Source organism: Athene noctua, chromosome 7, assembly GCF_965140245.1.
Source record: "Athene noctua chromosome 7, bAthNoc1.hap1.1, whole genome shotgun sequence".
Taxonomy (NCBI): Eukaryota; Metazoa; Chordata; class Aves; order Strigiformes; family Strigidae; genus Athene; species Athene noctua.
The window spans coordinates 426610-452359 of NC_134043.1; the positions used below are offsets into that span (position 1 = coordinate 426610).

Here is a 25750-nt window from a genome sequence, read left to right on the forward strand (position 1 = left end):
TTCACTCCTGAAGGTTAATGACAGAATGCACAAAGCTTTTGAAGAGACAGGCAGACTTCAGAGGTAGATTTTAATAGCTGTTTTAAATGTAGTATAGTAGCACATGGACAGATGAAATATTGAAGCTGTGGAGTGAAGGCAGTACATCTCGGGATGCAGCGCCCAGCAGGGACAGTCACGGCCGTTTGCACGAAGCCAGTTGGACAAGCACAATGCAGGCAATTCAAGGACCAGCTGTGGTGCCTTTTCCCTGTCTCCCTGGTGAGCCTTGCCAACACAGATGAGCTGCTGGCTCAAACCTAACAGAAGAAACAGTTCAGGGCCTTCACTAATGAGCTAGATAATAGTCATAATCAGTAAGGCCTAACTATGGCCGTGCTCACCACGCAAGCGTACGGGTAATTCACGCCACATTCTCGGCAGTGCCCTCTGCAGGGAGGTGCTTTAAGACCTTTCCCTGTCCTCGGTGAGATTTTTAGAACTCTTGAGGGTGGGGTTTATGGCTGAAGGGTGTGTTCACTGCCGTGTCTTGGCAGTAGATGGCTGTGCAGGCTCAAAGGCAGGGTGGGTGTCCTGCGGACCAGTCTGAAGAGTGTGTAAAAAAATGCTCAGTCCCTGCTTGCTGCTGTCTGTTTGGTAGCAGCTACAAGTTGCCTGGGCAAGAAATGCACCTTTTGTCTGGAGGAAGGTGCTCTGTGTCAGTGGTAGCAATAATCTCTGCAAACAAGCTGTTAAAATGCTTCATTCTGGCTCCATGTAAAGGTGTAAGTTGATGAAATACTAGGTCTGGGGAGTCTAAATTCCTTGTTGTGGAAATAAATCTAGAGTAGCCTTAGTTTAATCCATACAGCAGTCAGACACGGAGTTAAACTTTGTTGTGCAAGGTGATGATCATAATTAAAAAATCCCCAACTTCGTAACAATCCCCCAAATCCGAACATAATAGGAAAAAGGGTTATTCCACATGATGTATCTATTCCATGACACTGGAGCAAGGTTTCTATTTTTTCAGAATGTTTGGAAAGTTCTATTGGGAATAGGCTGGTGGTGAATTGTGCAGACATGGACAAGTCCAGGTGTCGTTGTGCTCTGCTTGGTCATAGTTCTCCCTGTTGTGAGGTCTGGCTGTGTGGGATTTGGTGTGAGGATGTGCTGCACGCTGAGCAAAACCCCTGTAAATGGGTCTGTCTGTCAACCCAGACTTTTAGAAGTCAAAAGTCCAATTCAGCAGCTTATTTCCCCCCCAGTAACTCACTAAAAATAATGTTTTCTGTATTTTTGATCATCAGAAATGCTGTTGTCCACCTTAAATCTAGCAAGAGCTTTACCCTGTCAGATAAAAGGCCTGAGCACGTTGCTCTGACGGTGACCTGCTGGGCTTGGCTAGGGCATGGCACAGGGCAGGGGGATGAAACTCCCTGCCTGCGGGGACTGTGGTCATGAATACAAGAAGGATTCACCCAGTAATTTTTCAGTGTACGTGACATTTTAATATCCATACTACTGCATTATCCTGGGGCAAGGATTCCTTTGCTTCACAAACATCCCTTTCATAGTTCTTTTAAAATATTTTTTTACAAACTTTCAGTTTTTATGTAGTCACCATTTTAAATTTAAGCACCATAATAATAGCTTTCTGGCTTTTCTGTAGCTTTGTTTAAAAAAATCAAAATGGAGTAGTGAACAGGACAGTTCCTGAGTGCTAGTCCTGACTCACTGCAGTCACTGTTTGTGCCATTTCAGTTTCATCATCTTGGAGCAGGATCTGGCTGTTTAGGAGCAAGTCAAGAGTTACTTCTCCTCTGATGGAGAAGTTATGGAGAACTCTTTTATTTTTTAGGGAGAGGTTGCTCCCCCCTCCCAGTGGCAGTCTGTTTTGGTATGTAAAGAATTAGTTTGGGCATTGCACCATAATGTGGCATTTTCCATCTAATGGAGGTAATTGAGATCTCCCATCATCACTGCGTTTATTGAACTTGCTGTCCTAAGGCCCTTCCTCGACCTGTTCCATTGCTCGTTGCCTTCCCTGTTTGGCAGTCAGGGATGCAGCTCTAACACCTGTGTCCTGTTAGGCCCGGAGATCTCCTTTAAGAGAAATAAGCATTCTCATCCAACCAGGCTTCTTGGAAGTCTGCATGCCTGTCATCTTGTCAATTTTTTGGTAACCCTTTAAATTAGAAATAGGCTTTTTCCCTCCTTCTTCAGACTGTTACTCACCATTTGCTGTCTGACTTTTTGCCAACTTGTCTTATTCTTTTCCTGAAGACATCAAGCTTTTCTGCTTTGCTTCAAAGGCTGTCTCATTCAGGGCTGTGTGGTCTTCTGAGCCTGTTGTACTTCCCTAGACTTTGATTTATAAAAAAAGTTTTAAAACATGTCAAACGAAGTCAATGGTATTTGTCAGAGAACTTTAGCTCATCTTTGAAAGCAAGGTTTTAACCTACAAGAATCACCTAAAGATTCTCATTTAGTTATATGGAGCTAATGTGACTGCACCATACTCAACTTCTGCCGACCTGCCCGAGGTTTTGAGGAGATACAAGTATCAGATATATCAGAAGAGGTGTAGTATCAGGCTCAAAACTTAGTCACAGAAATTGGCAATAAAAAAGTCAACTCAGCATTTGTTTTCATAGCTCATAAATACAATCGTTACTCTATCACCATTAGCATTACAAGTTACGACCTTGGTGGTATTTCACTGATCTTACATAAACATGAGCTGCTATCAGATGTAAACACAGTGAAAAATCATCCATGGTAGAAAATGAATAGATGCCATGGCTTCTTTCTGATGAACTGCTGATTTCATACGTAGCAATGTGCAGTGTTAGGGGCTATTGCATGAGTCACGTATCGGCTGGAGACTTGTTTCCGAAAAAAGACACAGAAAAAATAACCCAGTTTACATGGGTTTCACAAGGTGCAGCACCTTCGCCTGGCTTATGGTGGATCAGCTTAAACACTACCCGACTTACCATTTCCCCTCACGGATGAGTCTGTAATAGGGATCACATTACAGTGTGAAAGTTTCTTAATACCTATTCACAGGATTTTTCTGCTGTGTAATTTTAGTAGTTGGCCTAACCACTTTTTCATTCCTAATCTGTTGTTAACAGGCTATGACACACTGTGACAACTGTGTATTTGAAGTACCTAAAGAATTTTGCTGCTCTTTCCATTTTATAGGCTGCATAGCAATTTGTCCCCGTGCAGTTTAGCCCTGTGTACCTGAGGCTTTTGGAAGCCTAACGCTGCTGAGTTTATGCTGATACTCAGCTCAAGCACAGCCTGCAGAGAACTGAGGTTTGCTTGGAAGACAGGGGCATCCCTGCCCACAGGCTCCTTCTTCTGAAGTGCTGTTGTGTGGAAAAGGGGCCGTTTCTTTGAGGATGACTAGTAGATCTTTTCAGACCCACAAGACTGACATCTCACTAGATGCTGATGGTTGTTAGGAAGGCAGCACTGTGCACAAAAGCATCAGACAGTCTTAAACCTCAGCAGTAATTGTCGAGTTCCCAGGACTGACGGGGTGAAGCGAGTGGTGCAGCCAGGAACGAGTCCTCGGCTCGTTCTGCTGCAGAGCCAGAGGAATCCTCACACCTTTGTGCCTCGGCCGGTGAAGGCTCCTCCAGTCTCTTCTACCCAGCCTCACCTACGAGAAATTCCACCGTTGGTCTCAAAACAACAGCTTTCCTTCTAGGCCCTTTATCTACTGTTGGTGACAGCTGCAGTAATTTACCCATGGCCACAAAGTCATGCTTTGGTTTGTTTTTAAAAGCTGATTAATGTTTACATTGGTACCTTTTACGAGCGTTAGTCTTTCAAACCGTAACTCGAACACGGAGTGCATGTGACTGGTGTCATGACAAAGGTGTTTTCCCTTCAGTTAAACTCCTGTTAGCTCTGATAGGCTAAACTTTGTCTTTTTCCAGTGTTCACAACCCTTCTTATAGCCAAATCTTGTTTTTCTGTGTAACTCACCTGTGTTCCTACCAGGCTCATCCATGTCCCTCTCCTTGGCTGCCCTGTGAGGTTGGGGTTGGCCGTGAAGGTTCCGTTTCCCCTGGCAGTTCACCCCTGCTTGTCAGGCCTGTTCTGACTTGGCAGAGCTGTGTCACACCACAGCTGGGTGTTCTCACTGGAGCCATACACCTATTTTACACGTTTTAGGCTGTACCCCAGATCTGAACACTGAAATGGAATTGTGCCCTATTTCTTCCCCGCTTCCGCACATTGAGTCTGAAACTGCACATAAAGGGAAATTAGCCAACAAATACACTGTACAGATAATTTTAATCAGTATAGCACCAAGACACAATGTGTAAAAATACATAAATAAACGAGACCAGTAAAAACAAAACAAACATAATGAGCTATATATATATTCTACAGCATGAAAGATCCAAATTGGGGATGCTGTCCTGAGTCTGCTGAAACCTGATCTTGATGAAACTGCCTCAGATGAGAAGCAAAAATCATTCCATCGTACCACTGTTGTGTTGAAATGCCTCCCTCCCTCCTTTAGAGAGTTACTAGCAGATTCAAAGCAGCAAATAGTAACAGACTGTGAGCCCTTTCAGCCTATTATTTTGTTACCTGAAGCTGACTGAAATCTTCCTGGGGCAATGAAACGCCCAGTAAACGTTTGGCTCGGAGCTCACCGCCTCCGGGAGGTTACAGGCACCAAAGCTCGCGCGTGGCTGAAGGGAGGTAGAACGAGGAAAGATCAGTTGCAGAATTATTGTTACAAGAAACAAACTCAAGTAAATGGAAACTATTTTCTATCCTAAAAGGAAGTCTTCTAGGACAGAGAAGGCACCACCTGCACATACTGTCCCCGCAGGAGCGGCGGCACTGCAGCCAGCGGGGCTGTGGTCAGAGCTCAGCCTGGTCACCACTCGCACCCCGCTCGCCTCCCCCTCCCCTCTTCTCCCCTTTGCAGTCGGGGCTGGAGTAGCCCAACCAATGGAGGAAGAGTGAATTTGCCTTATCATCTAAACTCGAGTAATTCCGCTTACCTTTTCCGCTTTCACTGATGCACTCGGGGTATTTGGAAACACCAAAAACTGAAGAAAAGTGCGATGATGGGGAACAATAATTATGGTTACAGATGTGTAAAGTTAACAGACTCTATGGCGTGTGGAAAGTAGGTGATTTAGTTACTTAAAATAATCCAAGATTTTTATTGTAAATAGTTCCAAGCAGAATGTAGTCAAAATGGAGACTGTAATTTCTATGAAAACAAGATCATCTTATTTTTCTTAGGGAGAGCCAGGGGAGGAGTCAAGCAATGATGGGAAGAAAACAGGATAAGAGTTCTGAAATCCCCTGGGTCGCCCATCTCAAAAGTAAAAATACTAGCCTAGGGGAGAACGGGAGGAAAGTGCGTGACTTCACACTTTGGTCTGCCAGCCTGAAAATTCAGAATCTATGCGGTGAAGAAAGCTGGGAAGAACTGGCCCAAATGTTTTGATATGCTCAACCTGCTTAAAAACATGCAATTAGAGTTCATGGTATTTGTTTCCGAATATCACACACAGAAAAAAAAAAATATATATATAAAAAAAAGAACAGGGAACAGCTTTCCATGGATGAGACTTCCATATTTATTGTTACTCCATGTGCATAGAAAATGGCAGTGAAGTTTCTTATGAAATAGGCAGGGAATGGGAGAGGTGTAGATATACTGGACTGGACTTTGTGCTTCAAAATTACACTATTCATTTTTAAAAGTGTTTTTGTTTTCTTTTAAAATTTATAACATTTTCTTGGAATATTTTTTGTGCATGATGTTTCAAGTTCCTTTTAAAATGACACACTGCATTACAAATGGATGGCACTTTAAACCAACGTGGCAGTTCCATATTTACACCAACAAAAAATTTACAAGACGTAATAGCATACAATCCTGACATTTAGTAATAGCAATAAAACAAGGGCATCCATTTTATTTTTTCTGTACAAACTATCAGAACAAGACTTTTATTCACATAATAATAAAAAAAAAAAATCAGCTTTAATTTGCTCTGACCTACACTCTTTCCAAATTCATTTTACTCAATTCTCAAACCTTTCATCACATCGCCCACACCCTCACCAGACTACAGGAGCTACAAGTAATTATACCTAACATCTAAACAGAGCAAAAAACCATCCCTTCCAGTTTTTCTTCCTGACAATTCTTCACTCAAAAAAAAAAAAAATCTTCCTTGTTCCTTCTTTTATTTCACTTTCACATTTCATAACCAAAACAACAAATGAGGCCATTCCATTTCTTCTCAAGCAAGATGAGAAATACACTGTTGGTTTTTCTCTTTGATGCTACACCCAGGAGTCAGGTGAACCTGGGTACTGTTCTGCTCTATAAGAAGATCGTCTGGTGGAATAAAAGTCTACATAATTCGTGGTTGATTTCAGTCCATATTGTGTTGTGTAATCTGAAGTCGCAGGGAAGTGAACTCGATCATCAAAATATGGGTCTTCATAGCTATGTGGGGACTGCAAGTATAACCTGTATGCATCATAGTTTTTTCTGTTGGTATCTTCTTGACTGTAGTACAACTGCTGATGCTGTTGACAAAATGATAGAAACATAAGCTTTCAAATATAATTAGCAGAGAAAATACTTGTTTCTCAAACTTACAGACATTATGCAGAACCTTTCCCTAAAAAAGTGAAGTGCAGCTCTAGCAATGACGACAGTAACACAGGTTGTGAGAGGTATGATCACAACGTAGGTTTCAAACCTCCATGAAATGTATCTAACCTTTAAATTAAACTAAATACAGGAAAAGCCTCTAAGTCTCCCTGAATGTCTCCTCCTGCATTCACTGGGGAGCCTGTAACTCCAAATGTCATACTTTGAGAGTGTAGTAGAAAGTACAGAACCTGACCACACCTACCAAAAACCCCAGTGAAGTCGCAGGAGTGGTCTCAGGCCCCACCAGAAGAACAACACACTAAAATATGTGAATATGAAAGGGAAACACAAAGGTAACAGGAGTGGGTAAGCAGCTGCCAGTTAAGCACACTGATGCCCAACAACTAACTACGCTAGAGATACTCTGTAAAAAAGCACTCTAATACAAAGTGCATCTGTTAAACACTCTGTGCTGAGTCTTGTTACCAGTGTGATTTCAAAATACAATTTTGGAGTCACCTGTAGTCGTCTGTTTTGTTCTCTTGCTGGTGAGGAGTAGGAACTGATGTAAATCGGTGAAGGTTTGCTGGAACCTGTGAGAAAACAGTTTATGGCATAAATGTCAGGTTTTATTCTTTTCTCTATAAATCTATTTGCTCTGTTTTACCTAGAAGAAATGATGTAGCACCCAAACAATTAACTCTGCAGATTTTAGTATCCAGTGATAACACCAGAGCACAGGCAGGTTTTTCCCCCCAGCAGTACTGGCTAATGCCCGGGTGGTCTCTCACCAGTGTACATGTCTTTGTGGGTGATGACATCGCCTTGGTTGTTGTAATAGTGCACAGACGGCTGCGTTCGGTCGTATTCGGAGCGGGGCTCTCTAATGCCCAGCAAAGCCGGCGACGAGGACGTGCTGCCAACTGATGGAGAGGAGGAGGGTCAGTACGTACCACAAAGCCTTTCCCGTGCCAAACGTCACCCCCTCCTCACCCCTTCCTCCCCCCAGCATTGCCCCGAGAGATGCGGGCAAGGGGCAGAACTAGCACGTCATTCTTCCTGGACGAAGAGCCCCAGTGACAAAAGACACCAACAACGTACCATGAGATTACACCTCAGTGGTGAGTTCCTGCTCTCTAATGCCTGCAGCTGACACCACAGGCCCTACCCGTTTCAGTTTGCATATGACATCATTTGTCTGCATTCAGAAGATGATACTGGTGCTAGCACTTGTGATCTTCTCTAAGTTACACTGAAATAGAAGCTTTAAGTCCATCCTATCACCTGGGACAGGACAGAAGAACGTAGAGTCTGCCTGGCTGAGGCGATCCATGTGCAGGCCTGTGCTGCAGCTCTCGTGGACACCATGCTCCAGCTGGCTGACAGCCCTTGTCCCCTCACAGCCACGGGTGACTGACTGTGCTCTTACAGCCAACAGCTGAACCTCTACTGTAGTGGTACAATGTCTGTTCTGCTAAGTCATCCCTGGCTTACAGGCCACTCAGGTTTTGTTGGTTTAGAAAGACTCCAGTAACACAGGAGAAAACAACTTTAAAATAATTTCTAGAGATTTTGCTTACAAATATTCATCAATGATATCTTCTTCCATTAGCTGTGTCCATTACATCACATCTCACAATTCTGTGTGATTATGGGTAGTTTAATTACCGATATTATCCGGACATATTAATGGCTAAAACCCCTAGATTTGGAGTTGTCATTAAAATTCTGACATGGGTCATCACAATGTGTGTGTTAATAACTGAGTGACCGAGAGAAGAACAACGGCTAGAGGCCGAGTGTAGCTGCTCCAGCACGCAGCAGGGCCGCCACGGCTCCCTCCCTGGACGTGCTCTACGCTCCAAACTCCACCTGACCAGTCTAAGCTTGTCCACGCTCTGGAACAGAAAAGCAGATGCTTCCTGTTTGGATTTTTTACAGTACAACAGCCTCTCAATACCATGGTAGAGCTGCCCATCTTACTTCCTACTGGTAGTTCAGAGAAGTGGAGTAAGGCAGTTGTTCTGCTGGCGTATCTTGGGAGAGGAAGCACCGAGGTAAGAGTCTGACAGCAGGTACTGGAAAATCCTTTCACACTCTGGTGGAACCCGGCCAGCCCCCTGGGCCTAAGCCGTGTTCACTTCCTTGCCACTGCTTGTTTTGAGAAGGTGTGTTTGGCTCTGGCAGCAGGTGCAGAGCTACACCAGGCTGTGAATCACGGAGGTGTTTCGATGCCAGCATGTGCAACCTGGCGCCCGGGTGTACGAGGGCAAACTGCCTCCAGGATCGCGTGGTGAGAGCAACGGAGACGCCCGGCCAGGACACTGCTCCAGAACCGCGGGGGGCTGGGAGAGACCTGCACGTGGGCCACGGTTGAGGTCGGCCTAACAAAACCCTCCAGAGCTGTGAGTGCAGCCTGCTGTGGGGAACCCGGCGCAGCAGCCGTGCGCTCCCTTCCCCGGGCACCTCTCGCAGGGAAACGGAGCCCTGCCTGGGCCCTCGTGCGGTGAGTAACTGCTCACCAAGGAATGCCTGAGGGCTGGTTTATGTAAAGTAATTAAACAAGAGTATTGTAGGAACTGGTCACTCATTATAGCAGTCACAGGAGACAGGTATTTCTCAGTATTAACAGAGATCTATTCATGTAAAACCAGAAGAGTAAATGGGATAAAACAAAACACTGAATGAAGACAATATACAGGGTTTCAAGTAGGTTTTGTGTCAGGCCCCTCATGAAGATCTAATTTCTAGCACTGAAGATGATGAAGGAACAAAGGTGAGAAATAAGTGGAGTCAGAAAAGTAAGATTTCTGTAATTGTCTTGCTCATCCCAAGGGGACGTTACACAACTGGGAATGAAGACGGGTCCCTCGCTACTGCTCTGGTCCTCCCGATGCTGCCCAGGGCCCGCGGCCCATCAGGCTGCACCTGCAGCGCAGGGTCGGAAGGGGGCGGCTCTGCAGGGGATCAGTCAGAAACAATGTCGGGTGTGACTGAGGATTTCACCCGGCACCGCCCAGCCCGGCCGTGGTACGGCCCCGAGCACCCTTATCCCCACCAGAAGGCTGATGCAGAGACCCCCACAAAGCCTGCGAGTCAGCTGGGGCAACAGCCAGAGCACGAGGCGCTTCTGTCGAAATGCAGAGGAGAGACAGTGTGACCTCCATGTTCTAGGCGAAGGACTGGTAAACTGAGAGGCTGTTTGGTTTAAAAAATGGGATATCGGGTACCCCCTACAGTGAATCTTTACATTTCTTGGCTGACCTGACTGTATGACAGGAGACATCTGCTGATTTGCTGTTGATAGTGAAGGATGCGATTTGAATCTCTCTCGCTCCAGTGTTGATACTGGTGTAATAAAATGACTTTGATTCCATCCATCCTGTCAAGTGGCAAAAAGAAAGAGATGTCAAAAGAAATCGCTTTTCATTAAATTAGGAGTTTTTGTAGAACTGTTTCCCAGCGTAGGCTAATTTTGTCGTTTACCTTTTTATAAATGCTGCGGAGATCTCGGTATTGCCATAATGTATTCAGTACCTGGGCAGCTGCCTTGACAACTTTCAGTGATGATCTAAGGAAGTAGAGCATTACATTATGAGAAAGCCACTTGATTCCACTTAAAAAGAACAACGTTCCTGAGCTACAGAAAAGCCTAATACTTGTTGCTGTGAAGCGAGTCAGGTCACCCCTCCAGGCCCCCACAGGGTGTGAAGAGCCGCCTCAGCAGAGGCTGGTGCAGAGTCACCTCCTGCTCCAGCCCAGACAGCTGCTCAGGTCACTCACGTGAGGATACAGTGGCCACCTGCACTGTCTGCCAGAACTAAAAATCATGAAAAGCAGCATTCCATTTAGTGCATTTCATGAGAACGGAGGCTACAAACTTCCAGTCGTTGTACAAAATTCCTAACCATTGAAAAAGAACAAACAAATACAGGAGAGCTGGTATTGAAAGTCTCCAGACATCCTCATAGTGAGACTTTGTTCTTTGGGAAAACACTTTTCTGCTCACAAGATCAAGGCCAGGAAAACTGCTCTAGCTGTTAATAAAAATAAAATCATGCTGTCTTTTTAAAGAGAAATGGTAGTAAGCTGGTAGTGGCACTGAAGTAGCGACTGACCATTAAGTGCCATCCGTGTTAAACATGGGCCGCCTTCTGTCACTGTGAAGAGTCACCCAAACAGTTTTTGAAAGAAAAGACTGAAAGAAATTGCAGCTGTTGGTGTGAATCAATGAGCAGATACTCTTTAATATGTTCACAAGATTTAAAATTTGTTTAGTGTACCCTGTTGCCTCATAAACGTAAGTACAGCTGCAACTGCACACGTCATCTCCACAGAGCGGTGAAGTCATGGAAAGCATCGGGGCACTCAGGCCTGCAGCGGGAACGAGCCCGTGTCCCTTGGGACACCCCAAGAGTTACAACCCATGGATATCCAGGTTACAGCTTCCTCTGGAGACTGACTGTGCCAGGGGCGGTACACTGAGCTCCCACCGGCTCCCCAGGGCCTGACCCCGGGGCCGTGGCCCCACCTCGCCCCTGAGCTGGGCTTTGCCAGGCGCCCGCCCCAGCCCAGCGCCCACGGGCAGCTCCCGCAGGCCGGGGTCTCCCCGGGGCACCCCAGGTGTAACAGCTGCTGCGGTACGGCCTGACAGCGGCGCCCGCAAATTCTGACTTTGGAAAGCGCTCAATATTCTATTAATTTGTAGGTGTTTAAGAGGGAATGATTTTTTTTCATACCATTCAACCCGAGTAGGCCCCATTGCCGTGACTCCCGCGTGCAGGGTAGGAGCCTCTGAAAGCCTGAGGTAGAGAAAACACTGCAAGGGGTGGCCCCGGCTGCCGCCTCCCTCCCAGTGTGAGCAGGCTCTGCTAACCACTCCCGTCAGGATCGCAAAAGCAGATTCCCTCTTTTACTCAAAAAACACTTCCCACATTCTTAAGCATTTTTGAGGGAACAGAGACCCAGTTTCGGTGTGAACTTGGTTGCCTACTTGCCTGTCCCCTCGTCCCTTCGTTATGTTCACCAGCTTTTCTATTCCGCCGGTATCAGCCAGGGCTTTGGCATTCTCCATGTTCTTACTGGTGACCTCGTGCAGAGCGCAGCAGATTGCTGCCACCGTCTCATCCGACAGTATGCTGGTCCCGTTGCCTCCTGGGAGCCGATTCACCAGATCCCGCATAGCGTATTTACCTACAAAAACCCATCAACAGGACCAAGTGAAAAAACACATTTTGGTGCTTAAGGTTTGAAACTGTAGGACTCATCACAAAACTGCATCTGAAAGCAATAAAAACAAACACAGGATCAAAACCATGGAAACCTTCCAAGAATTCATATTTTACACAGAGCCAAGAGAGACTAGATATCAATTTTTGTTTTCCTTTTACCTTAAAAATGTGAGAATTTGCATTTTCGCATTAAAATAGGAGCATCTGTAAATGGGAATTATTTGGGGAAAGCAGAATAATTCCAGGGGAAGCGTTCCGCTGTTTGTCACGACTGAAGGAGAGGTGCACACACCTGGGCTTCATTTGGGGCAGGGTTAAAGAAATCCTTACAGCAACTCGGAATTTCCTTCTTCCAGACATCTTGTTCACCTTATTTGTAACCCAAACGAGAGGGGATCTCAGTTCCTTCAGATTTCAGTTACTGACTGATGCCCAGGAATAATCACACTGCAGACACAGGAAATTAGCTAAAGCTAAGGTAATTTTTTTTCCCCCTGTTTAGGCTGTGCTTTTAATTGAATGATTAATTGATTTTACTGAAGACGGGCATTTATACGGAACAGTGAATGAGTAAGTTTACACAGTGCCATTAGCCATCTATTTTCATACTGTGCCCGAGAGAAAAAAATATCCCCCAAGCAATTCTGCAAGCAAAAGGAACAAGTTTTCATACGCGGTGTTAAAGCCTCCCCAGCAGGGCTGTGTCCCGCAGCTCCCCCCACTGCCCATCTCCCCTGAGCTCCTGGCAGCGCTGGCACACACCAGCTGGCAGCCCCAGGCTCCTCCTCCCTTCCCAGCTCAGACCACGGACACCCATTAGTCCTGCCCCTACCAACGGCAGTAAAGTTCCGTAAAACAGATGGAGTGGGGTAATTTATGGCTCACTTAAGGTCTCAAAATCTTTTATAAAAGGTTTGTTTAGAGTGTACCTGGAAAGCCAGTCATTACGTCACAGTTAAGGCTTTGACAAGGGGAGGGAACAGGGCGAAGTGCATTCCTGACCTGAAAAGTTCTGCCAGAGAGGGGAAAAAAAAAAAATCCTCAAAAGAGAATATCATGTGTGTATGACCTGTGCGTGGGAGGTGCTATGGAACAGAACCTTCTTTTTACTGATTCCTCCTGTGTGCAACACTGTGAGAAAGCACGTTCTGAACACCCGCGATGGAGGAGCTTCAGAGAGAGGTAATGAAGTTCTGTTCACCTGCATTTATCTTTTTGAGAATAATAATAATCTTATATGTATAAACAGCTGTTACATACTTATCCCACTAGTCTGCAACACCAAAAATGCTTCCATAACAAAAATGAACCTTTTTTACATTGTGACAGGTTTGCAGGGTCTGCCCAGGCCACAGCAGCCTGCAGCTGAGGGTGAGGCATGTTCAACACTCGCCACAATAGACTGAGGTTCCTAATCAGGGCAGGAAAAACGTTGTTTGTTTTTTTTAAATGCTAGGTAAGAAGGGTAGAGATGAATGCTTGAAGTATTAAATATGCAAACTGACAAAAGGGAAGTGGTAGATGTTCCTAGGCAGTCCCCTGCCGAGGGCTTTGCCCCGCAGACATGTGTGTGCTACGCGGTTCCTGCCTGCCGGCGGGCGCCTCTTACTGGGGGGGGGTTGCTGCCCTCCCCCGTCCCATCCCATTAAACACTGCAGCCGCCGAGGCCCGGGCCGCAGAGCTCTCCTGTCCTGTCCTCTCACAACACGTAAGGGACCTTGGAACCCCCCGAGAAGGTTCCTGCCTCGCTCCTGTTCTCCATCAGACTTCGTGCTGAGGGTTTCCTGTCCCGTTTGGGTTCTGCCCCTCCCCAAGGGATGGCCATGCCAGGTGGCCAATGGCAAGCTACAACCTCCGCATGACTCTGAAAAGCTGCTGCTGTCACAGGGATTGATTTCTGCGACACGCCTGGTGATCCAGCCCCAGCAAGTGTGCCGTTCTACTGGCAGAACCTGAGCCTGGTGCTTTCCCGGCTGGGGCTCTGACCCACGGGGACGGTGCTCCCCGCAGCGCCGCCCCGGACTCACCGATGAGCTCCTTGTTGCGGACGTCCAGGGCCATGTTCCTCAGGGCCGTCGCCACAGATGAAACAACTCGGTCGTTATCCATCCTCAGCAGCTCCACAAGGATTGGCAGCCCCTTTTCTTTTCTTACGGCAGCTCGGATGTACGCTGCAAACTGCAGAAAAGCTCCAGTTACTCCCAATCTGCTACAACATCCTGACTGAAAGGATCTCTTACTAGACTGTAATTTGTAACTATGTTGGGGGACACTGTCCGAAGAGAAGGTGATGACAAATGCCTACCTCTTCTGTTATGATAAAGGATCAGCACTTGGTAGTTTTGCACTCGTGCCTCTTACAAAGCAGTGTTTAAAAGAAGTGGTCTAACAGGCAAAGCATCTTAATAGATGACAAATTACTGAAAAGGGAACAGGGTTTTGGTTTCTTAAAGACCCAATTTTATACTGGTCAAAAAATGAAAAAGCCTTTGCTGTTTCTCTACAAGCAAAGCAAGCAATTAGGGTTTTTTTACTCTCTCCATGACAAATACATAACATTAATAAAGTGTTCTCGCGTGGTACTTCTGTGACATACTGTATGCAAGAGCCACAAGCAAAAATGTACGGAAATAAAAAAAAAAAATCAAATACAAACAGTTTATTTATGCCAGTCTTATTCTGACAGCACACTCCCACCAGAACTCAGAGCTAGAAATGCTAGAAGATTATTTTTACCTAATATGCACTGAAAGAAAGCTGCTTCTGTTTATTTAAAATAAACGGTGGCCGCTTCAAGGCCAGTTTCCATACTCTGCCTACCGTCTGTCATCGCTTTTCGCCGTGAGGACCTTGCTGCAGCACAGGAGCACTAACGACAGACGCTCGAGGGAAACGCGCAGACGCACACCAGAGTGACACCATCCTTCCACACACACTCCAGTGTCCTGTTAGAACACCCGGCTGGAACACAAGGGCAGGAGGAGGGCTGGGAACTCACGTACCTTCCAGTTGCCCGCAGAAAGGTTCTGGAGGGATCCCGCAGAGCCCTCCAGAGTAGCGGGGTTGGAGCTTTCTGCCAGAAGCGTGAGGTACGGCTTTACCACAGATGGGTGCCACAACATTTCCACCCCCTTAGGAGACTTGGAAAATCCTGGTATAGGGCCGACTCCATCCCACTGAGGAATGAACAGGTGTTTGTAACGACATCAAACCTCTAGATTTTCATTTGACATATGATAGTTCTTCAAGGTACATACTCCCCCCATCATTAGCTGAACTACAGTTGACAGATAATAGGAGGAAAACAGCAAACCTGATCCTCCTGTGAAGTTTTTTTTTTCTTCTTCTTTTTTTTCCCCCAGCAACTCGGCTCCGAATCTTTGCTAGGTGATTCCTTTCCTAGCAAGTCATCCAATTCATTGATTCCCAGCAGACGGGCCTGAGGTACCTCCAGTTCCAGACGGTAAGACAGGTTTCTCAAGGTACACACACAGTTTTCCACTGTCTGGAGCCAAACCAGAAAGATGTTGTGTAATTAGTGACTTTCTTACATCGTGATGGAGCAACCCAGACAAAGTAACTAGAGGTGAAAAGGCATCTGGAGTACAAGCACTGAATTCAAATTCTGGGCCCTGGGCATTGCTTTGTTTCTCTGAGAAAACTGCAATCTCTCTCCTGATATCCTCAGACATGGAAATACCTCGAACAGTAAGCTCTACTCTAGTGACTTTTTAGTATTCTAAAAGTGAAAAGCACAAGAGCTTATGACTGTTTTACTCAAGGATGAATACTTCAGCACTGCTGGCAAGCACAGACCAAGTTCTGCTGCATTACGTGACAGGATGTGTCCGTGCATCAGCAAAGGGGCTGGGAGAGCAGACGGCGGCGCATGCACGTCGCTGGCTGTTACAGGACACGGCCCCGAGATCCTGGCGGGGGGTCCAGCACTGCGGGGCTGCCACCGAGCGCACACACCTTGCTGTCGTAGTCAGAGGTGTTCACACACGTGTGGATCACGTGCAGCAGCGAGTCCACCAGCCCCTCGCAGGATCGCATCTGCTTCCGGGCCTCTTCGCCAGCAGAGCTCAGGTTCCTGCAGGAGAAGGGAGCACAGTGTATTCACACACACACACACTCACTTCATTCCTGCAAAAGCTTTTAACCAGCAGACTGGTAACACAGAAGTTAAAAGCAAACGCACCATTTTGTGCAGCTGCTCACCCCCAATTCTTATAAAAGGTAAATAGGATTCAAAGCTGTAATTTCAAGATAGCATCGACCTGCTGACAAAAGAGCTGTAAGCACAACCCCCTTCCCAGACTTCCCCATCCCACATCTATGGCTCAGAAGTAGAACAGAGTGCTGAGCTGGCCTGTGCTGGGAACACCTTCTGTCTGCCCCTTCCGCGGCCCGTTCCGTGGTGCAGCCTCACGGACGTTTGTGACAGTGCTAGCCAGAGAGTATAAATATATGAATGTGTAGGTTAGGGTGTAGGAAAGGAAAAGGCTGCACTGTGCTTTGGGATAAGCCAAGGACGTAGACCAGTATTTCCTGGCAGACGGCGTGTCACAGAACCCGCCGCTGGCTGCGCCCCGCAAGCGGCACCGCCCGGCCCCAGAGCTGCCCGGCGTGGGCACTGCCTGCGCCCCTACGGCCCGGGCTCCTCCTTGTCTGCCCAAACCACCCAGTGAGCAACAACAGAGTAGTTTATGCAAATATGCTGAGGTCTAGAAGGGTGACCAGCAAATAAAAAGCAATTCCAGTTCTGTTTAAACAGAATGGCCTTACCCCGCTGTTTAATGGAACACAATCTGAAATCCAATAAATTATAAACAAACCTACAAATGAACAGAAATAGCTCATACGCTACCCCTGGCCCTTGAAAGCTCTTTTCAGTTATTTTAGTTTTGCCTTGTATTGCTCTGAATACTTTTTTCTTCTTACTTCTGTTTAAGAAATCCACAAAGGGAAGAGTCAAACACTTTACTGATACACATGTGTATACAACATAATTATTTAGATGTATACAATAATCGCCAAATGCACAATTTTTCCCCTAAATAATATTAATAAGCCCTAGACATAATAAAAATTTGCAGTAATTAGCTGGGGAAAGTGATCATAGCTTCTTAAAAAAACAACCAAAATGTAACCACTTGCCATTATAGTTATCACCTCTTTGTGGCTTTGTACTTTTCATCTAATATGGAAAAAAAACACAGTAAAGCTGCCTGAATGCAGAAACTGTATGTGATTTATAGAATGCAACAGCTCTTCTGTCTTAAAAATTACAGTACAGAAAGGACCTGTTGGATAACACGATTACTCTGTAAAAGAGAGTCTTCTAGAACAGCAGATTACCTCAAGCATCCTGTAGTATTGCGCAGAACTAGGGAAGTCTGAAATTTAGTTTTATGATCATCATCAAAGGAAGAGCTGTTCCATCCGGAATGCGGCACTATCACAGTGTTTGTCAGGGTTGACAGAGCATCCTTAATGATTGTCATCTTTACTGCATCACATGAAGACAAGTTCCAGAGAACCCCTTAAGGAGAGATTTCCATTGCAGCATAGTCAGAAAAGACTTGGCAGACAAATATAAAGCAACATTAACAACTTGAAAGACATCACTTTAAACAGGAGAGAGAATTTGCTTACTCAAGACCAAAAGACACATAATTAGTCTGCAGTGTAACTTGAATATTATTCCAAGACTGTTGGTCAGTGAGTGGTCAGCAGAGCTGCCATGGAGAGATTCACTTTACAGACTGAAATCAATATTCCTAGACTTCAGCCTAGCGTACTCAGCAGCACCTCAGGAGCCAGCTGGCAGCTGCGGCAGCTCTTGGGTGGAAGTGCTGGGATGCGAGATGATCCTCAGGATAACCCTAACAGGTCGGCACCTGCTGTGCCTACTGCCGTCTCCAGAACGGTCCCTACGAGCACACGCTTGTTTGTGAAACACCCTTCCCTCTTCCCGAAACGTGCCTCGAGCTCCCTGTCCCTCTCTCTCCTGATATCCTCAGACATGGAAATATCTAGAACAACACCCTTTCAGGTATCTAAAAGATCAACCCCACACCACAGACCAATCCGTCTCTTTGCAGCATGCCAGGCACCGGGCCAAACTGGGGCGAGCGGTACCAGCACGCCGCAGAGACGCTTCTGTTCCCACAGAGGTCACTGGGATTTGCCAGGTGGATCCGCACAAAGCTTCACATGAAACAAAGAACGGAAGCGTTTGGCCACTGACTAGCGACTGGTTTTACTGAAGTCTGTCACCTCTGCGCACAGCGGCAGGCGCGCGCCCTCCCTGCAGCTGGAGCGGCACTGGCACCGCCGCCACCACCTGGTTCCTCTGAGAGGAGGAGGCAAGGTGTGAACGCTGACACGAACAGAAAACGTCTCTCGGAAGCGAGCAGCTGCCGCAGCCGTTCCCCAGGGAGGGACCAGCCGGGGGTGACGATGGCAGGAAGCTCCCGCCTGGCCGAGGTTCCGCAGAGCAGGTGGCTGGGTGGGTAATGAACGCGTCGGGCCTTGCGCCTCGGTGGGAGGGCAACCGGGCTCCGAAATGCAAACGCTCCTCACGGCTGGCACCGACACCACGCGGCCCCGAGAGGAGCCGCCTCCTCCCCGGCAGCACCTGCACCCGCTGCCCCGCTGCGCTCGCCGGCGGCAGCCTGAGGTGAGCGGGGTTATTCATCAATCAGAAGGGATAAGGGACCCTTCATCCTACTCAGAGACTACTCAACCTACTCAATCTGGCCTCCAGAGGGTGGGTCCTCAACAACCCTGTAAGAGGTTTGGGTGAGGGAAGAAACAGATCACTATCTTGATTTATGTGAAACTTGGAGATTAGTTATAAGCTACTTCTTAAAAAGACACATGGAAGAGATCTGGCAATATTCTGGGAGAGAGGTTGTCTACACTGGAAATCTCTACACCTCTGCAGGCAGAAGTTTACAGCTAAAAGCAATGTCATGAGAACACAAGAGTAAAAATGAAGCGAGAAGAAACCAAATCTACAGGTGTCACGGCTGAAAGACCAGCAGTGTTTTTGCAAACGTGAGGTCTCGTGAAATAATTTCTGAAAAAGTGACAAAGAAGGTAGTGGCAGGTGGGTGGTAAGCCACTAAGGAGTTTTCAGTAAAGCTGATTTGAGATCAGGCAGAACCTAGAAAGCCAGTATCCAAAAAGGAGGAAAGCAGAACGGAGGGCAGATATGGGTTTGGTTTGGGTTTTTTTCCAGGTGAAATGTGGGAAGAACGTCCTGCACTGACACTGCTGCATTCTTGCCCTGCACGCCTGGGGCACTCAGCACAGAGCTGAGACAAGAGCTTCTGCAGAAACGCGACAGAAACTTTGATCCCAGCAACTGCAGGAAGCAGGGCAGTGTTGCACAGGCACCTATCAGCCAAATGCAAGGCCACTGACCTTCCGTCCACAGGCAGGGTTCTGCAGTTCCCCACCCTGCAGAGTCTTCTGACATTCAGACACAGAAGTATGAGATCTGATAAAGACTACCAGCACAACTGTATATGCAAGTAGTAAGCTAAACATGGCATTTAATAATCTTTTTCATCATAAAACACAGTTTAAAAGTTCATCTAAATTCTCACCAGGTACTCATCTTACTCTAAATATTTTCCTCACATACAGTATTTTACTAATTGTAAAGTAGTATAGCTGTGTACACTCAGCAAAACACGTTAAACAGCATTTCCACAAAAGCCCAATAAAATTGTGACTATAAACCATACGGTTTTCAGTTTTGCTAGATCTTCAACATTCAGTTTCCTCAGAAGTAAATTATGGGGGGACAAGGCAGTAAATGTTACAAGAGTTAACAACAAAAAAGTTTGTAAGACAGCAAAAGTTCTTAATACAGCCCCACAAAAATAAGAAAGAAAAATCTTTCAATGAAGCATCCTTTTTCTCTTCAGTAAGACAAGGGGCTCTGTGGGGGAACAGTACACGAGGGGATCTGTGACCGTCCTGCCCTCAGCCGTGACACGGCCGCCCGTGTACGTGCGTGTCACACAGGGACGCCCATGCCAGAGGCTCCTGCGTCCGCGGTTGAGCCCGCACACGGAGACGCCGCCGAGGGCTGGATGGGGACTGTGGCTGCTGACCGTGCTGTCCCCAAACGACGCTGCTCTCCTCACCGCTCACCCACCCAGGGAACAGGCTGCCTGGCCCTCAGGCAAGGATTGTGCAGTGAACCCTCGTAAGGGCCAAAACCCCCTCGCAAACCTTCCCACTGCCTTTTCTAAGCCCAAGGCTTGCTTACCCGACAGCAGTTCCTTCAACAGAAAGCAGAAGGAGCCCAAGCTCTGAGATGGGACCGATCTGATCCTCTCCTTACGCTGGCTTCCCCAGAGAGTGCTAAACACTGCCTAAAGTCAGAAGTCTCATTTTGTTGGGATCTAAACTAGGATATCTATCTTTCTGAATGCAAAGAAACCATGCAATGATGGGGTTAAACAGTTTTGCTGGGACCCTCATGCCTTCCTCTGCCTGCTGCATCTCGCCATCAACAGCCTCCTCCCCATCAAGCCTCCCGAAAATGGACTGGACATGCAGCCATGAACAAATGAACCAAACCTGCTGATGGCCTCAACAGAAACTTCTGAAGCTTGCAAAGAACACATGACCAGCTGCTCATCTTTTCTGGACTCTCCACACCAGCTGTCTTGGTGCTCAGTATCCTCCTCCCACAGTTCCTCACCCTCACCACATGGTGACAGAAAGCTGACAGAAATCTTAAGAGTTGTTCTTTTCCCCCTCCCAGCTCGACTCTTACATTTAACTTCTTCCAGCCTGGCACGAGATGGCAAACCCCCCTCCCTCGCTAGATTTGTTTCTCCCGCTCTTCGGCCCGTGCTGTGCTCTCACAGGCGCGAGGGAGTCTGCTCCAGCACAGCAGCACTTGCTTTTACCAGTGAGAGTTCACCTCCTGACAAACCTCCCAGTGGTTTTGGCCCCTCCTGGGGATTTCCCGTCAGGAGCCCCGAGGCCGCAGGCGGGAGCAGGTACAGCCAGCCCTGCTGCAGCAGGTCACAAACCCTCCACCACAGCCTTCACCCTCCTGGAACCCGCCGCACCTCACCGCTTCCTGCCTGACAGAACACCCGCTTCAGTCTTCTGCTTACAGCAAACTTCCTACTTGTACCCACTGTCTGGTTACTTTTTAAATCACCTGCTGTTTCACAGAAATCATGAAAATCATACATTTCCTTCCAGTAGTTTGACATGGAACCAAATAATAAACTAATTTATAAACAGCAAAAAGCAGACTGTCCCATTCACAGTCTGATAATTCTGAGGGACTAAAAATCTACAGCAATGGATACTTAATGTTAAAGTGTTCACAGATTCTTGACGCTTTTAATACCATCACAGACCCATTTCACTATTATTTATGACTTTTAACTCCAGTTCCCGTACAGCAAGATTTCCAGTTACAAAAGAAAATTTAATTCAAACTGGGAAATAAAAGAAAATAATTAAAAAAAAATACTCTTAAGTTATTGTGTATGTTTTTTTCATAAAAGTTTTGAGTGATTCTCAAAAATTGTTTATGGCTGCACCAAACTTTGTATTGCATTACTTTTACACACTCAAAATAAGCTGAATATTACTTATTCTTCAGGTTTAACAGCCCGATTACATAAAGCAAGCTATTTCCATTACAGATCCAATTTCATACTATAAATCTCTTCTGTGACTGTGTGCCCTCGCTACAGGAAAGTACTTCATGTGTAACTAACGTGAGAAATCTAAACGCCTCACTGGCCTATAGCTTTAAGGTTCTGAAACTGTATTTCATGCAATTTGTGATGCAAACTAGAAATTAGATCTCACCTAAACCTCCTCCCCACCCCCCAAACATTTGTTGTTAAAGCACGTTATGCAAGAGAAAAATTCTATTTTGAGTCTGAGACTTCCATGAGTTACCTAACGCATCCGGGCAAATCACAGGCCCAGTTCCGAGTGACCCAGCCCCGGAGACGTGAGGAACTGGTTCCTCACACCGCGGGCAGCCCCGGCCCCGCCAACCCTCAACCCCGACCCGCTGGCCAGCCCCTGGGCGAGAGGCCGCAGCCGCCGGTGCCGCTCCAGCCGCCCGGGCGACAGCCGAGGACACGCGCGGTGCCCGGGCACTGCCCCAGCCCTCGGGGCAGCACCAGCCCGGGCTCCCCACGGAACTGGGGGCGCAGCCCTACGTGGGCACAACGGCGCAGCCCGAGGAGCCCCTTAAACGCCCGCAAGCATTAACTCGTCCCTGAGGATTAGCCTGGGACCGTTGGAAGAGCAAATCGCTGCAGTTCCACTGAGTAACCGTGTCAAAACTTGCCCAGAAGTTGGACTCTCAAGGGAGAAGCCTGATTAAATGGTTAATGATTTATTACCCTCGTGTTCATTAGGTGAAGGCAAATTTCTGAATTTGGGAGAAGTCCTCAGCTATTTATTTTACAAAGTAGAACTGTGTATCACACAGCCCCTCAGCCTGCATGCTCAAAACGAGAACACAGTCTGATTATTTGTAGAGAACTTATTCTGAGATAATTGGGCCCAAATTTAGTGCTCATTAGAAATAAACCCCGAAGGCAAAGGCAGTTATAGTTTGGGAAGTTTCCATTCAAAGGTAAGGAAAACAGTGGGAGGAGCTGGCACAATGCTGCACAGCTAAGGTAAGGTCTAGGAGGCTTCTGGGATTACAGTCTAATTTCCTATGTCACTTAAATAACAGTGCCTTTTTATTCCTCATTGCTGTGGAGGTACACAAGTATTTATATACTGAAGTATTTAACTGTTACAGGATCATCTGCCAAAGTCCAAAGAGACAGTTTGAAACTGTAGGCAGAGGACGAATTTCCAAAAAATTATTTTCTAACAGCTATTAGTTGCAATTTTTATCATTCTGGAAGAGTGGAGAACATCCCATTCACAAACAAGCTGTAGCAAAAACCTTAAAAATCAGTAAATCAGCTTTGCAGGAAAGTTTAAAATGCCATATGAAAAAGTGTCCACAGTTCTAATTAGAAGTGGGTCTTTTTGCTTTCTTTTTTTGGTTGGGGATTGCCTGTTCTATTTTTGCCTGAAGTTCTGACCCTTACAGCTCTCGGAGATGACCACACTAAAACAACATTTCTGTGAACACTGTCTAAAATAATCCTACTCAGGAAATTAAAGTAAGTAGCATGATCAAGTTGAGAGCCTTATCTACAGACAAATTTGCAGCTGCTATCACTCACAAAGCTGCTTTGGTATTAACAACAGTTGGGCATTTTTGTCATTAATTTTTTGTAGACAAGACAGACTTTACCGTGCTATTTGCATCTGAAGTGACAGGGGACACAAATCTTTAACAAACGCAAATACCCATCTCACTTTGGTCAGCCATTTAAATTGATTTGATCATAAGAAGATGCAAACAATATTTAAGGACTATGTCTCCCTTCTTCAAAACAAAAGAAACTTTCCAGGTCATATTTAATATTATGTAGTATAGAAAAAAGCCAGATATCTGGCTCTTGAATGAAATATTCTAGCTTAAGTATTAAAAAATAATGAAAGCATGTAACCCTGATTTAACTGTAGATAAAATGCTTTTAAATAGCCGAGATGTATGTACGACATATAATAAAGTACAAGCACTCATATCAAGCTATGGAAACTACTTTTGAGGAGCCAGAATATATTTTCCTCTAAAGAGGCTGAACGGGAGAGAAAAAAAAATAGTTCAAGGTCACATGGAAAGATAAAAGCAGAATATAAATGCTCAACAGGTTATTCAGAGATATAGTTTAAGTTTAAAGATGTAGATATACATCTTCTGTAACAAAAATAAAAATCCTAATAGCTTTAATAAAAAAATCTTGATGGAAAGTGTGTAGGTTTATGCACCAGATCTTTAAATCAGCAGAATTCAAGGCCCATCCCTTGGAGTACTGACAGTTGGATGAGTGCTCTGAGCCCGCTGACAGAAGTGACTCACCAAAGGTATCTCAGAGCCCACTCACCTCTCTCCTATCCCATCCTGAAACAATCTGTAGCATTTACATAACATCATGAGTCAGGGCGGTAGACAAACATTTGTCCCAGAGGTAAAAGGTGGTCCTGGGCACTCTGCTCTGTGGCCCTGCTGATGGGGGGGGGCTGGCCAAGGGCACCCCCAGAGGTCCCTTCCAACCTCAACCACTCTGTCACTCTGTGGAGAGAGAAGCCCCAAGGGCTGCACCAGAGGACTCTCACAGAAGAAACACTCAAGCAGTCCCCAACACGGAACTGAGGAGCCTCCTGAGGCAGATCAGAGGGACTGTTCTCGGAGCCCACCCGCCACCTCCCTCGACAGGGCAGCACTGATGGCAGCGCGAGCAGCTGGCACTTACAGGGCTCTGAACTTGCTCTGCACCTCACATAAACTAACAGAAGATGGAACAAGGGACAGGACCAGCTAGTGACAGCTGATAAAGTGTGTGGAAGTAATGATAGCCCTGTAAACGGGAGGCAACAACAAACCAGAACCTCCAAACGCGATGCCGCAGGTGAAGCCGAGCCGTGCCCACGTAAGGATGGGCTGCCCGGGTCTGCCCGGGGATGCAGGGCAGAGTGCTGCTTCAACAGCTCCACCGCCGCAACACAGCCGGGCTCTCAAGTGAACGGGGCACACAGGGCGAGGAAAGCCAGGGTACTCTACAGAGTTGCCATCTCCAAAAATGATGGCAACTAGAAATAGTACTGGTAGGTGTTTTGAGGGTATTTTCCACATATATTTGGGACATACATTAATACTTGCAAATGAAAAAAAAAAAAAAAGCCTTGCCCATAAACTTATGTTCTAGACTGAATACTCTCCTTAGAAAATAAAAGAGAGAATAAATCTTAAATAATTTAGATTCCATCCTTGAACCCAACAAGCTGTGGTTAAAGCCAAATAATCTTGACTATCTAATATAAACTCTGGTCCAGATAAACCAAAACAGGATCATCCGGCAGACTTTTCTGAGGAACTGACTGTAGAAGCGAGTGCTTAAGAGGAGCAGAGATGAACCCAACTGAAGGAACACACATACGTAATAGTGCAGCAGAGAGAGTTTGGTTTAACAGTTTTCTCCTGAAAATTTGAAAGAATTGGCTTTTTGTTCTAAAGGTCCTGGCTCTCTGGCTCCAAGATGCTGGTCAAAGTCTCCCAGTACACCTTTAATATTAGAAAAGTATTTTAACTGATGATGTTCTTCCTCATATAGAAGACACTTTAAAAGCACTTGAAATTTCTACAAACTGTAACAGAGCAGACTCAGAGACACAAATCTAAACCACTACGTTTCAAGTCTTTGAGGATTTTGGGGGTTGTTTTCATTTCTTTTTTTCTTTTCCCCCTAAGGATTCAAAAAAATATTTAGGGAATAATGGAGAAAAGGACAGTTCCCAAGAAAGAAATCACTGTTGAACAGAAAAAGGACAAGGCTCTGGAACAAGACAGTGCTTTTTTCAGTTTTTGTATCACTATACTCAGAACACAACTGGAGGTTCAGAGACGTGTGATGAGGAAACGTCTGCCAGAAGGATCCAGAGATCCACCTTCACGTGCTGGCTACGACACTCCCTGTAACACCTGCGGACACTGATACAGCTGTATGCAGAGAAGACAGCTTGGGTGGACTTCTGTGAGGATGACAGGTGCTTGAATTAACTCACACAATGTACCAAAAAATTACAGAGAAACAAAAGGGGACCTTCAAGACTTTGGCAGCAAGGATCAAATTTTGTCCTGGCAAGGTGATATGAAGTGCAATGAAAAAAAAAAAAAAAAAATCCAGAACTGAAACATGTTGTGAAAACAGGTAGTTTGGAATCTATAAAGACAAAC

General features: G+C 46.1%; 1 protein-coding gene across 3 annotated transcripts in view; it reads right to left on the reverse strand.

The window, feature by feature from the left end:
* Nucleotides 1-4973: 4973 nt before the first annotated feature.
* PKP4 (plakophilin 4) overlaps nt 4974-25750 on the reverse strand; it is an 84534-nt gene continuing 63757 nt past the window's right edge. For 2 of the 3 annotated variants that reach the window (XM_074911410.1, XM_074911409.1), the window contains exons 12-22: nt 17236-17419; nt 15850-15967; nt 15188-15379; nt 14877-15050; nt 13902-14052; nt 11641-11836; nt 10130-10214; nt 9908-10025; nt 7435-7566; nt 7163-7236; nt 4975-6573 (exon numbers count right to left, since the gene is read on the reverse strand). In XM_074911410.1, the coding sequence (XP_074767511.1) occupies nt 6325-6573; nt 7163-7236; nt 7435-7566; nt 9908-10025; nt 10130-10214; nt 11641-11836; nt 13902-14052; nt 14877-15050; nt 15188-15379; nt 15850-15967; nt 17236-17419 (1673 nt within the window). In that variant the 3' untranslated portion in view covers nt 4975-6324. Of the gene's footprint in view, nt 6574-7162; nt 7237-7434; nt 7567-9907; nt 10026-10129; nt 10215-11640; nt 11837-13901; nt 14053-14876; nt 15051-15187; nt 15380-15849; nt 15968-17235; nt 17420-25750 lie in introns of all 3 variants that reach the window. The other variant, XM_074911411.1, reaches the window with a different exon arrangement.